This window comes from Musca vetustissima, unplaced genomic scaffold, assembly GCF_032173495.1.
Source record: "Musca vetustissima isolate MV318-11 ecotype Yass unplaced genomic scaffold, APGP_CSIRO_Mvet_v1 utg11608, whole genome shotgun sequence".
NCBI lineage: Eukaryota > Metazoa > Arthropoda > Insecta > Diptera > Muscidae > Musca > Musca vetustissima.
Window position 1 is genome coordinate 149,648 of NW_026876103.1, and position 13,432 is coordinate 163,079.

At 32.3% G+C, this 13,432-nt stretch overlaps 1 protein-coding gene across 1 annotated transcript in view; it reads left to right on the forward strand.

The window, feature by feature from the left end:
• LOC133338610 (uncharacterized) overlaps positions 1–8,637 on the forward strand; it is a gene marked incomplete at its 3' end in the record, with an annotated part of 38,944 nt that extends 30,307 nt beyond the window's left edge. Inside the window, exon 2 of the mRNA XM_061546775.1 lies at positions 8,397–8,637. Within this exon, the coding sequence (XP_061402759.1) occupies positions 8,397–8,637 (241 nt within the window). The remainder of the gene's footprint in view (positions 1–8,396) is intronic.
• Between the last annotated feature and the right edge of the window lie 4,795 nt (positions 8,638–13,432).

The following is a 13,432-nucleotide window of genomic DNA, read 5'->3' on the forward strand; positions in this document are numbered from 1 at the left end:
GAAAATATGAATGGGAGCTATAGCTAAATCTGACCCTAAAAAATCCACGCCTATTGGTAAACCCTAAGAAACAATTTAAAAAATCCACTCCTATTGGAAGACCCTAATAAACATGTTTTAAGAATCGACGCCTATAGGTATACTCTATAGTTCCCTTAGATATTGCGGATAATTGGATTTACCATCAAAAATTACAGTTATTATTCGTCCACCCATAAAATATGTGGAAAACTCAGCTTCCAACAATTTCACAGTCATCCCTTTACTTTGCTTACTTTTCCAAATGAGCAAAAAATCCCAAAGCCCATATTACACATCATAAAAAATGGATGTTTTTCCCCATATAACACTCCCCTACCCCTTCGAAGCAGATGTGGCATCTATTTAGCCTCCCAAAAAAGTAATGTCTGATAAAAAAATATCCCATAATGGATTTTCTTTTGTATTGTCCTTATCTCTACACATATATACCCGTACGTATATAATGTGTTTATTGTTGGCCAATGTTATGGAGTGGAAAGAGGGAGATAGTGGAGGAAAAGAAAAATCGAAATATCTATCATAAAAAAACACATTACATTCAACAGCATCCAATGGCAACTACAATGCACCACTGATATCACATAAATGACCTCGTTTTAACGCTTCTGTGGCTGTTGCACTAACCATGCAGCATGCACAAAAACATAGCAAACTATGTGTGCACGTGTGTGCTAGGGTGCAATTGTGTTCAATGTGCTGTTGCTGCGACAATGTGGCATGGTACATAAAATCCAATTTCAAATAACGAACGGATGCTATTTCATAGTTGCTTTTTTCGTCGCCTATCCTTCGCCGTCTTCGTCTGTATGCCTTTTTGTGTAATTTCCTGTTGCAGTTTTGCTATAGATTTTGCCAAACGGAAAAAGGGAATGCCAGCCGGCAGTGACCTGAATTGCAGAAAATGTGTGTGTTTGACACATGTGTTGACAGGTGCAAAATAAAAATATCACAAGATATATAATTTCAATTTTACATAAACAAAATCGGAAAAATATTTAATAGTTTTATATTTTCGAAAAGTGACACAGTTAGAATAAAAATAAAATCTTCAAGCATTATTTTTTAATCAAGAGAAACCTTAACTTTGAGTAATCTAAAGTTTGCCTCTGACATCACCATCATCTATTAGTTTATTAAGAATATTATTCATTGTTAATCACTGTTTGTTACCAGCCGACAAAGTATTTCAGTCATAAACTTTCACATGAAATTTGATTCATAAGCATTTACCAATATCAGTCTTATCAGTTCGTCCGATTGGAAACAATTTAAATGTTTTATTGCAAAATTCACGTGTGAAATTTAAGTACTTTTAAACTATTTCAATGTTAGGATTTTTTCTTATCAATGCGATATTTTTTATTTTTAATTGGGCGCCATACAGTGTTACGAATGTAGTTAGGTTTATTACAGGTTGGTATTATTAAAATACCTCAATAATTATTTTGTAGAAAATATGGTATTTCAAATGAAAAATATGAATATAATGGAATACGTGTACGAAGAATGCCGCTGGTGCTTCGATCATAATTATATTTACGAAATTATTCAGTTTTATTAAAAAGTCAAAAAGTTTTGCCGATAATTGCACTAAATCTATAGTTAGTATAAATTTACTAAGTCTAGACCACGCAGGATTTAAGCATGACTCATCTGTAGATCGTAGGGCTTCAAAAAAGCATAACCATCTTGCTCGATTAGTCCTTGTGTTAGTTTCGTTAATCTTTTTATTGATTAATTTTATTTCAACTATGCCGTAGGCTGTTGTAGATGATGGGGCTGCCATCTATCGATGCGTCCAAAAACAAGAACTACTTGAATTTTGCGCTATCTCCTTACATTCCTATTTTGTGGTATCCATATTTTTAAGGCAGTGAAACCAAATGAATATTAAATTCGACAAGAGTGTAAGAAATTTGAGACTATGGATTTTTCTCCTGTTACTCCTCTTGACATCATTGTGTTTTCACAAGGTGTACAATTTTCGATACAGTCGAAAGGTGATGGGGATGCCATCTCTAGTTGACTAGCACAATGTCCCCTTGAATTTTGTAAAGTGGTTGAAGTTCTTGATTATCTAGTGTTGTCATTTACCCCTGGATGGCTGTATTTCCTGACATTCCCATTTTGTGTTAATTTCGTTGCTCAAATTAATTTGTTTTTTTTTCAGCTAGGTCTGTTGTAGCCTTTTCCAAGTATCCTAGTGGTTGGGTTCCCTGCTTTTTAAGTATTGCCATTTGTTTTTCTACTGTTACGCCATTGCGTTTTTCTACTATTACTCTTCTTGATAACATCCCAATATTTAATGCGTTAGATAATTAATTTCATTGTCTTTATTATAGCTAAGTAGAGCTTGTTTTGTTATAGCCAGTCCTAAGTGGTTTGGGTGTCACCTAGTGTTGCCTAGAAACAACTGCTCTTTGAATTTTATGCAGTGGTTGGGATCCTTCATTATTTATATTTGTCAATTACCTCTGCATGGTGCTATCACCTGGCATTCCCATTTTAATTTTGACAGTGAAACCAAAGGCATTACTTACAAGGGTATAAGAAATCGGAATATTTGTCTGAGACCCTGTCTTTTTGTTTTTCTACTGGGAGCATAGGATTATCATCACCGTCTTACTCGATAAGTCCTTACGTTAGTTTCGTTGTAGTCTGCAATCTATCGTTGCCTAGAAACAACGCTTCATAGGGTTTCCATAAAGAATCAATATCTAACATGTTTTCTCCTTTTTCCCGAGAATCAGCGACTTGTAGTCTTGCACATTTTCCATCGCACTATGCCACTCAGGTAATTCGCGTCCCACATAATGTATCCATTTTTGTTAAAGAATTGACAATTTGTCGGGAGGACTACATCTTCGGATTTCATATAGGTTTGATAAAAATATTACAAAGTAATATATAGATGGGTCCCACTTTGGGACCCATCCCCACGTACATTATTTCGTAAAAATATTATGACGTGTAATGTTTAAAGTAAAATAAAATATGAAATACTTTGTGCAAAAAGTTTGAATCAAAACGCATACATGATGTTTTGAAAAAAAATTAGTAAAATCTTGAACAATAGTGGGAAGGAGTGGACCAATATTTCCCAACATCGAACTTGATTTAAGTTTTAAAGAAATATTAGGATGGGCAAAGGTGGGATGAAATCGGCTACTCCTTTCAATAGTTATCGTGCTCGCCAGCTAGCCAGACTGAACGATGGACATTTGTAAATCGACTCCGAATTATCTGAAACGGATTTGCTCTAAAGAAGTATGGGTTTTAACACCAATATATCGATAAGGTAAATTGTCGGAGCGTATACATTTTGCTCATCCATCAAATTTCGGTTTTTAAACCCTACACAACTATGTTGTCAGGGTATTATAGCTTTGTGCAGCCCCAAAAGTTTGTAACGCCGCGAAATATTGGTCCTAGACCCACCTTTAAGTATACCGATCGTCATATCTCGACTAGCTGAGTTGATCTAGACATGTGTGTCCGTCCGTCCGTCTGTCCATTATAATTTGTAAACACGCTACAGGCCACAGTTATGGTCCAATCTTCACGAAATTTTGCATGTAGGATGGGTTCTGGCCAATGAAGACCCCTATTGTTTTTGGGAAAGATCGTTTAATATTTAAGGGATGAAATGGACCAAATACTTAATTTTTGTCGGTTTTTCTGGTCGCTCCAGAGGCCGCAATAATGGCCCGAACATCGTGAAACTTTGCATTGAGAAGGGGATCGGGTCAAAGAATAAGCATGTCTGTTTTGATACAGATCGGTCAATATTTAGCGGGTCAAATGGACCTTGACTTTTGTGTGAAAAATTACAAAATTTGTATTCTATGGTGTATATATTTACTCCTGAAGGATATAGACCCAAGAAGTTGACAACGTATCCAAGAAGAGTGGTTTACCTTTAAATTAATACCAATTATATCGTCGTATGTGCTCGGATGTGGAAGTTACACCTAAATATTTACCGGTGTCTCCATATTCGTATATTATTTAGTAACCCATTATCACTCTAGAGAGCGGAACTATAGCGCTGATCACTTTGAAATGTTCCATGAGGTTCCAGTTATGGTAAAGGACAACGCCTATAATTTTCGGTGATGATCAGATAATAATTTTGGAATAAAGTGGATCGAATACTTATTTTCGATTCGATCTATAGACCACAAATGAAAGCGAACATCACAACACAACCCACCGTGAAACGAATCTGGACAATAGCTGTACTGAATACTCAGTGTAAAGAAGTGATTCTGTTTACCTCTAATCGGGCAAGAGGACAACGCCTATAATTTTCGGTGATGATCAGATAATAATTTTGGAATGAAGTGGATCGAATACTTATTTTCGATTCGATCTATAGACCACAAATGAAAGCGAACATCACAACACAACCCACGGTGAAGCGAATCTGGACAATAGCTGTACTGAATACTCAGTGTAAAGAAGTGATTCTGTTTACCTCTAATCGGGCAAGAGGACAACGCCTATAATTTTCGGCGTTGTCCTCTTGAAGCGAATCTGGACAATAGCTGTACTGAATACTCAGTGTAAAGAAGTGATTCTGTTTACCTCTAATCGGGCAAGAGGACAACGCCTATAATTTTCGGTGATGATCAGATAATAATTTTGGAATGAAGTGGATCGAATACTTATTTTCGATTCGATCTATAGACCACAAATGAAAGCGAACATCACAACACAACCCACGGTGAAGCGAATCTGGACAATAGCTGTACTGAATACTTAGTGTAAAGAAGTGATTCTGTTTACCTCTAATCGGGCAAGAGGATGCAAATATCGCGAAATATTGCCTAAGCTCGGAATAAACATCCGCAGAAAATTTGAGTTCCGTGGTAGTTGTGTAGGGTATCATATGGTCGGCCCCGTCCGACTATACTGCTCCGCTCACTGGTTTTTTGTATTTTTGGCACGTTTTTCAAACGGTATAATGATATTAGGGATACGTACATTGATTTCCAACCAATTGAAAAGTCGATTTTTCTCTTTGTGGAAATTGCTAAGTAGACTTTCGATTTTCTTCATAAATATTTGGTTTATTATCTCAAAGCCTAAATTACCCAAAAACTTTATTCTATCTGTGGACCACAACTCATACGTCAAATTTTTAATCAAATTTTATTTAGTCGAAATAGAAAATAGATTTTTAACAGGTTTGACAAAACCTAAAATATAAATCAATATTTTAGGTTCCCCTTTCGATATTTTGGGTGCGTTCTTAGAGAGTGATATAGGTCCATGTTTTTACATAGTGCCCATTTGATAGCGCATACGAAGTCATTATAATTTATCATTTGCAAAAAAAAAAATCATTATTTGTTATAGCCCCAATATAAATGCTCGCGCAGTGATTGTAATTTGGCATTCCGGGTTGTTGGAGGGTGAAAAAAATCTTTGTAGAAAATACTCAATATTGGTCCTCATCATATAACGTAAGGACGTAAATCGTCTCTCATTTTGTCCATGCCACACAACACAGATTATTTTTTAATAAGTAATTTTTAAAAATTAAATGAATAATTTTTAAAAATACATTTTAATTTTTAAAAATACATACATACAAATGAGGGCCATATAACGTCCCTCATTTTGTCCATAGTAGTATGTTTTTATTAAGTAATTTTTAAAAATTAAGTTAATAATTTTTAAATTTTTTTTTAAATTACTCTAAAGAAGGTTAAATAGTACTCTAAAGAAGGTTAAATGTTGTTTTAGTTTCAATTTCCAATAATAGTAACAATCTAAATAGTTAAATATAGTATTGATAACCAATGTAACTAATTGATGAATTGAACAAAATAGAGTAGAATAGTTGATATCAAAATGAGATGTAAATTCTAATGATGATGTAAACATAGTTCCCGTTAAAACAAGTTCCCGTTAGCAAAGAAGACACGTGGCCGGCGCGGCAGCAGAGTTTCGACGTGAGGAATTCAACTGGAAGCATCCTGGAATTTGTGACCGAGTGTATAAAAGGGAGAGGCATGCCGGGCTCGGGATAAGTCAGTGCAGAGCGGCCAATCTATCAGGAATTTACCGAGGCTAAGTAGAGAAGCACAGAAAAAGGTAGTACATAGCTGTGTGTGTACAATTTGTAAAGAAAGTGATTTAGTAGATCCGTCGTGGGCCTTTATTTATTTACACAAAAGTGAGTTTAACCAAACCGAAGTTAAGAGCCTATTGGGAAGTTCTCGAGGCTAAGTAGAATAAGTGGAAAAGCGTTAAGTTTGACCGGGCGTTAAGTTTGAATTACAGGTACTTGAAATAAAAATATAGGGAACATACCAAAAAGTGTACCTATACCGACATTTCTACAAACCGATTATGGTTCTAAATATTGGTCCTAGACCCCATATTTCTTTGGACCAAATTTGTTTCAAAAATTTTGATTTCATCCCATCTTATTATTTCTTCCAAAATTAGTTCAAGTTCGAACATGGGGAATACTGAAAATTAGGAGGTATCGTTATATAGGGGCTACCAGAAAAAGTGGACCTATATTTATAATTTTTTTGGAGACATTTGATACCCAAGAAGAACCCAATGTACTAAATTTCAGCGTATTCGGTTGAAAAACGAGCCCAAGAACCCCAATATACCGAAAATTGGGGGATACTGTTATATGGGAGATATGCCTAAACATGGACCTATCTTCGAACTTGACATGCCTGCAGGCAAAAGACAAGCTTTGCAAAATTTCAGTAGCCTATCTCAATTCCTTCAGAAGATAGCGTAAGTAAGTGAAGATAGCAACGTGATTTTAACCAAATCGAAATAAGGAGCCGTCATGTGGCTTTATTGAAGAAAAAGTGATGTTAACCAAACCGTACTAAAGAGCCTTCGTGGGCTGTCGGGGACCTATGTAGCAAAGTGTTTAATCGGGAAAAGCCGTCGAGGCCTATATCGAAAACCGCAGCAGGGACCGAAGCAGGATCGTCACAACGAGCAAATCCTCTAACTTGCGTCTCCAGCAATTTGTAATATTGCCAGCCATACCGGAGCAGCAGCAGAACAGAGCCGGACGTTGCGGACTTCAATCAACGTAATATAAGAATCTGACATTTGTGAATCAGTTTAGTTTGAAAACTAAAACTACATATTTTCACTCTCGGTTACTTCAGTATAAATTTTGTGTGATAAATCCTACCCCGCGAGCGAGCATATCCCAGCAACTGGTAGAAACTTGTAGTTACAATAAAGGTGCCGATCATTTTGGGTATATGAAAGATTGAAATTGAGCATTGCAGATTGTTGGTGGAGAAAAAATTGTTTACAGAAAATATGTAACATAGGGCCTAGCGTTTTCATAGCCCCAACATATGGATTTCGATCCAATTTCAATACTTTGAAGGTTTCAGCTGCATTTTCCCATCGAAGTGGCTGTAAATTGCATTCGGAGTTCTTGATGGGAGAAAATATACTTTGCAGAAAATATTCAATATATGCCCAAGCTTTGGCATAGCTCCCACATAAAGTTACTGTAGAATTCGGCTAGCTTTAACAAGTACGGAAAATAATAAAATATATTAAATATCCTCTCCGCGATACAGATTATCGAAAATGCAACTAATATTTTTATATTAAATTTTTGGAAATATTTTTTATAAGTTGTTGGTTTAAAATTATGGGTATGTTATATTTTCCCTTTGACACCAAAAATAGTACAATTTTATTACATTTGTATAAAAAAATATCTTTTATTCTACCTTTTTCCAACTTCAGTGGTACGATATTTAGTGCCAGTATTTGAGTAATTTAGAAAATTCTTCTCTTATCTCAAAAAAATTGAAAGTTTTCCAAACAATTTACTAAAATGTTTCATGTACGTAATGTTCCAAAAATAATTTAATTACTTAATTGTCAAGCCAAAAGTAATAAATTGAGAGCATTTAACCACAATAACAACAACTACAACACGTGAAAGTATGAGTACAACGAACTACTTGATGAATTGGTTTCTAAACACAAATAATTGGGTTAATGACATCATTAAAATACCATGGAATGGGTATTTCATACCTTGTCTTCCAAATTGAAATTTTTATAGCGATAAGAACCACAAAGTGAATGGACAACACACGGCGACAACACACCCTTATCTTAAGAAATTATTTTGAGTAATTTTTAAGTTAAAAAAAATATCTACCACCAAAAAATTAAATAAATTGGCGTTTATTATTAAATTGTTTTCAATTTTTTTTAATAAAAATAAATCATTTTTATTATTTTTCTTATTTTTTCTCTCCTTTTCTATATATCCCCCAAAATCAACCTACCAACTCGACTTCACAACGTTCTCCGTCGTTCATCATGTCCAGCAAAAAGATGTACCCTGGCATCAGGTATGGACACATATGAAACGTTTGTCTCACGCCTCCAAAGTGAATTCGACGACAACGTTATGTGCCCAGAAAACCGATCTCACGACGACGGGCAAATCCATAATATTTCCCGATAGAACAGCCTCCCTCAAAGATTCGTTGTGTGCGCAGCAGGTGTTTTCAAGGCCAGATATGGTAGGCACAACAAACACAACTACTATTCTAATTTTCTTGTATGGTTTTTGTTCGCTTTTCATTTCATTGTTTTCTTTTGTTGGTCTTGTGGAAAATTGGATATTTTGGGTTTTTACTCTAGAATTTAAATTGAAATGGTTATTGGTTATTATCATTTGTAGTAATAGAATGCTTCTTCTTCTTTGCTTTAAATTGCCTTTCTTGATTATCGAATTGGAAATTTGTATTTGTATTTTTTTTTTTGTAGAATAGTTATGGTAATGGCTTAATTTTATTTTCTTGGGGTTTTGGTTTTTGATTTAATTTATTTTATATTTTATTCAAGGTTTTTAGAATGGTTTTCTTATTGGAATGCCCACAAATTGGTTACAGTTAAAATTTTTTTCTCAAGCACCAATAGAACTTTAATTTATGGATATTTTTTGTAAGGAAATACTTTTTCAAAGATCCTCCTTAAGGCGTGGATTTTGTTAAAAATATTCTTTAAAAAACTCTCCATAAGGTGTGGATTTTTTAAAAATAAAAAAACTTCAAAATTGCCTCTCGTTATACTAATCTATCCGACTATTACTTTTCCAGCAAACGGTAAAGTTCCCATGCTTACTGTTAAGTTCCGAACAAAAAATTATTTAATGACTCCCTTGGAACCGTTAACACAAATGTTCCATTTCCATTGTTTTTCTTTTACATTTAAAGCAAACCAACAACAACAAATTACAATGTTTGTTTTCTAAAATACAATTAAAAATGCTAGCTAAGAACTACAACAAAAAAGAGAAAACTATGGCAAAAGATTTAGCCATTGTTTGGCAGCAGTGGCAACGAAGCTTAGCTAATGTGTTAGTGTCAAGATAGCGAATTAAGCTTTAATGTAGGAAGAACAAAAACTAACAGAAAAGAAACCTAAGCGGTAATTATCAAATAGCTTAATAATAATAAAAAAAATATGTTTGTTGTATTCTAAATAAACATTAGGGTGGGGGAACAACAAATAGTTTTTTTAAGCAAGGGATCCACACGTGGATGACAGATGGGGCAGATGCTTTGGTACTAAGGATGGTAAGTACGAGGTATGGAAACATAATATTTGTCAAGTGGATCCGCACAATATGGTGGTCGCCAAAGAAGTTTCGGTAGGGTATGATGACCTATACCTCGAAGTTTACCCTTCATGTTATGGACCCAACACATCATAGACCTTCCAACACTACATTTCAAATATTCGAAAATATTGAAGCTTATAGAACACATACTCTGTATTACCCCAAAGTACACGAAAAAAATAAGGTCCACGTTATTATTTTCCCCTGGCATATATCCCACATTGTGTTGAAGTGAAAATCTATGCATTCTCGGAAAACAAACAAATCTACGGAAAATGAAGAGAAGTGAAAAAATATAAGCTAAAAGAAAAACCTACATTTATATTCAAGAGAAATAACAGCAAATGGGCAGGGGGAAACGAGTACAGAGAATAACAAAAACAAAACAAACGTATTGTTATTTAGACAAATGCGATTCTTCAACTAAGTATGAAAATAAGTGGAACAAAAAAATAAACAAAAACTAAGAAGAGACAAAAACCAAGACTTCATACGATCGTTCCGAACATTAAAACCCCTACGATAAATAAATCCCAAATTAGACACTAAAAAATAATTTTTAAAAAATGTACGTCTTTGAGAATCTTTGAAAAAATATCTCTTAAAGAACCAAGACTCTGATTGTCTCTGAAAAAAATAATTTTAAAAAAATCCAGGCCTTTGCTTGGCTACTTTTTCCCCACCTTTGACAGTCTTCAATAATTTTTTCGAAAAATATTTTTATTTAAAAATCCACGACTTTCGGTGGCTCGAAAAAATATTGTTAATAAATAATGAAAAAACAAATCACGACCAAGATAGTCCCTGAAAAAAATACTTTTTAAAAAATTCCACTCATTATTCACGCCTTTGATTGTATATAAAAAATATTTTTTTAAAAAATCCACGCCTTTGATAGTCTCCGAAAAAATAGTTTTTAAAAAAATATTTTTAAAAAATCAACGTCTTAAGGCTACTTTAAAAAATATTTTTAAAAAATCCACGTCTTATGGCTACTTTAAAAAATATTTTTTAAAAAATCCACGTCTTATGGCTACTTTAAAAAATATTTTTAAAAAATCCACGTCTTATGGCTACTTTAAAAAATATTTTTAAAAAACAGCCACGTTAAAAAATATTTTTAAAAAATCCACGCTTATGGCTACTTTAAAAAATATTTTTAAAAAATCCACGTCTTATGGCTACTTTAAAAAATATTTTTAAAAAATCCACGTCTTATGGCTACTTTAAAAAATATTTTTAAAAAATCCACGTCTTATGGCTACTTTAAAAAATCCACATCTTATTGCTACTTTGAAAAATCCACGTCTTATGGCTACTTTAAAAAATATTTTTTAAAGAACCCACGCCTCATGGCTACTTTAAAAAATATATTTCTTTTGTCTACATTAAAAATTATTTTTTAAAAAATCCACGTATTATGGCTTCTTTAAAAAATATTTTTTTTTATAAAATCCACCCCATACCGTGGCTCTTTGAAAAATATTTTAAACTGTTTCCAAGGTAAAGATGAAACAATCATACCTCGGTGTAGCCTATAAGAAACGGATCTTAGCTAGATTACCACTACAACAACAACAAAAAACCAACTATCTTTATATTCTGCAAACTATTTTATGAGCAGAATTTGTTTTCTTGCTATGTCAAGTGTTTGTTTTCAACGAGTGTGTAAGTGTGAATATTCTATTCTACTCTATTCGCGTACTACAACTTTTGTATGTTAATGTTCTCAAGAGCCTGAGTAGGTAGGCAGGTAGGTTTTTATTTGTTTGTTATTATACATTATTTGTATGGGCATGTAAAATAACCATGTTATATAAGTAATTATTAATGGGCTTTGAAATATTTAGCTTAATGAAAAAAAAACAACAATAAAAACAATAACAACAATAAAATCAGTAAATTCTTCTTAAGCTGAAAAAAACATGCGAAGAGAAAATGTAGATCAGGGTTATAGACAGACAATATTTAAGTATGTATGTGGTTTCTTTATTTTCTAGAACATTTATATCTATGTAGATAAATTTGAATAGGGTCATAAGGAGCGATATGTAGAGAGTGGTCATTTTTTGGCTATATGGAGAGCAACATTAGTAATTATTTTCTGAACTACTGTATATTGAGATTATAGTACACTAATTATATTCCCGATTTTGGGTAAAACATACAAATTTGTACTATATCCCCATTTCCGATACAATGCCTTGATGCCTTGAAATGTTGACTTTTCTCATTACAACTCCAACTAAACTTCACCCAAACAAAATTATATTAACATAAATTTTGCATATGTATGTGTGAGTTTTTTTAAACAAATTTTATCATATGTCACTTTTTTGAAAATTTGTCATTTCTTTTTTGTTGGCTGTCATTTTATCTATTGACTTGCATACTCGTGTCTCACCATAATTTTATGTTCATCACTGATGACGATGATGATGTTGTAATAATGACATATTATTGACAAATGCTAATAAACTGTCAACTATGAATGGGGTGTCTAAAATACATTTTTGATGTGATGTTTATGTGACAGCTAAAAGCTGTTTTTTTTTTGTGAATATGAATTTAAATATTTTTAAAGATCTGTCAATATTAGTTAAAATTTTATATTCATCAAAAAATTATTTAAAAATAAATTGGCAATTAAAAACAATAGAAAAATTGTTAAATGGTTGCACATGGAGAAAGATTTTGTTAAAATTAAATTTGTGAATGACGGCAGCAGAATTTTGTATTAATAAATAGAAAATAAATAGTCTATAATTGGTGGGGAAGTTGTATGATGTTAAAATTCAGAGGTCTAGAGAAAAAAACTTAGTCCCAGTACTGATTCGTATTCATGCAACCAATTTTGTCCTCATTTAGTGACATTTCATAGGAATCTTGGATTCTTTAAAATAATAAAATTATGTATATTATGTATATTTTTTAAAATATTTATTTCAAGAGGTTAAAAGGATTGGATTTCCCATTTTATTAAGAACCGATTTTTCCCAATATTTTTTTTAGATCCAAATGGCTTCTGGTGTAAAATGTTGATGTTGACTACAACGTTTTTTACAAAAGCGTGGTTTTTTTTAAAAATAAATTGTTTGAAAATTTTAAGATGTGTTTTTTAATAATTTTAAGGCGTGGTTATTTATTGAATATGTTTTACATACATTTTAAGGCGTGCATTTTTAGAGAATATTTTTTTACATTTTTAAAGAATATTTCTTCCATACATTTTAAGGCGATATTAAAAAAAATATGTTTCCTAAGACGTGTGTTTTTTTAAGAAAATATATTTCATAATTATCCAAGGCATGTTTTTAAAGAATATTTTTTTAGAATTTCTTAAGGCGATTTTTTTTATAAATAAATATTTTTAGAATGTTTAAGGTATTGTTTCAATAATAAAAAACGTTTTTTACAATTTTAAGGCGTGTTTTTTAAATAAATATTTTTAAGGAGTGTTTTAAGACCTGGTTCTGTAACAAATATTTTTCTTCTATTTATTTAAAGGCATTTTTAAACAAATATTTTTTCACAATTTTCAAAGCGTGATTTTTAAAGAACCTTTTTTTAGAATTCCGCAAGGTTTTTTAACTAATATATATATTTTTAATTTTCTAAGTCGTTGTTTTAAAGAATATTTTTTTAGAATTTTCTAAGTCGTGTTTTTTATGAATAAATATTTTTTAAAATTTTTTTTTTTTATATATTATATATATATATATATATATATATATA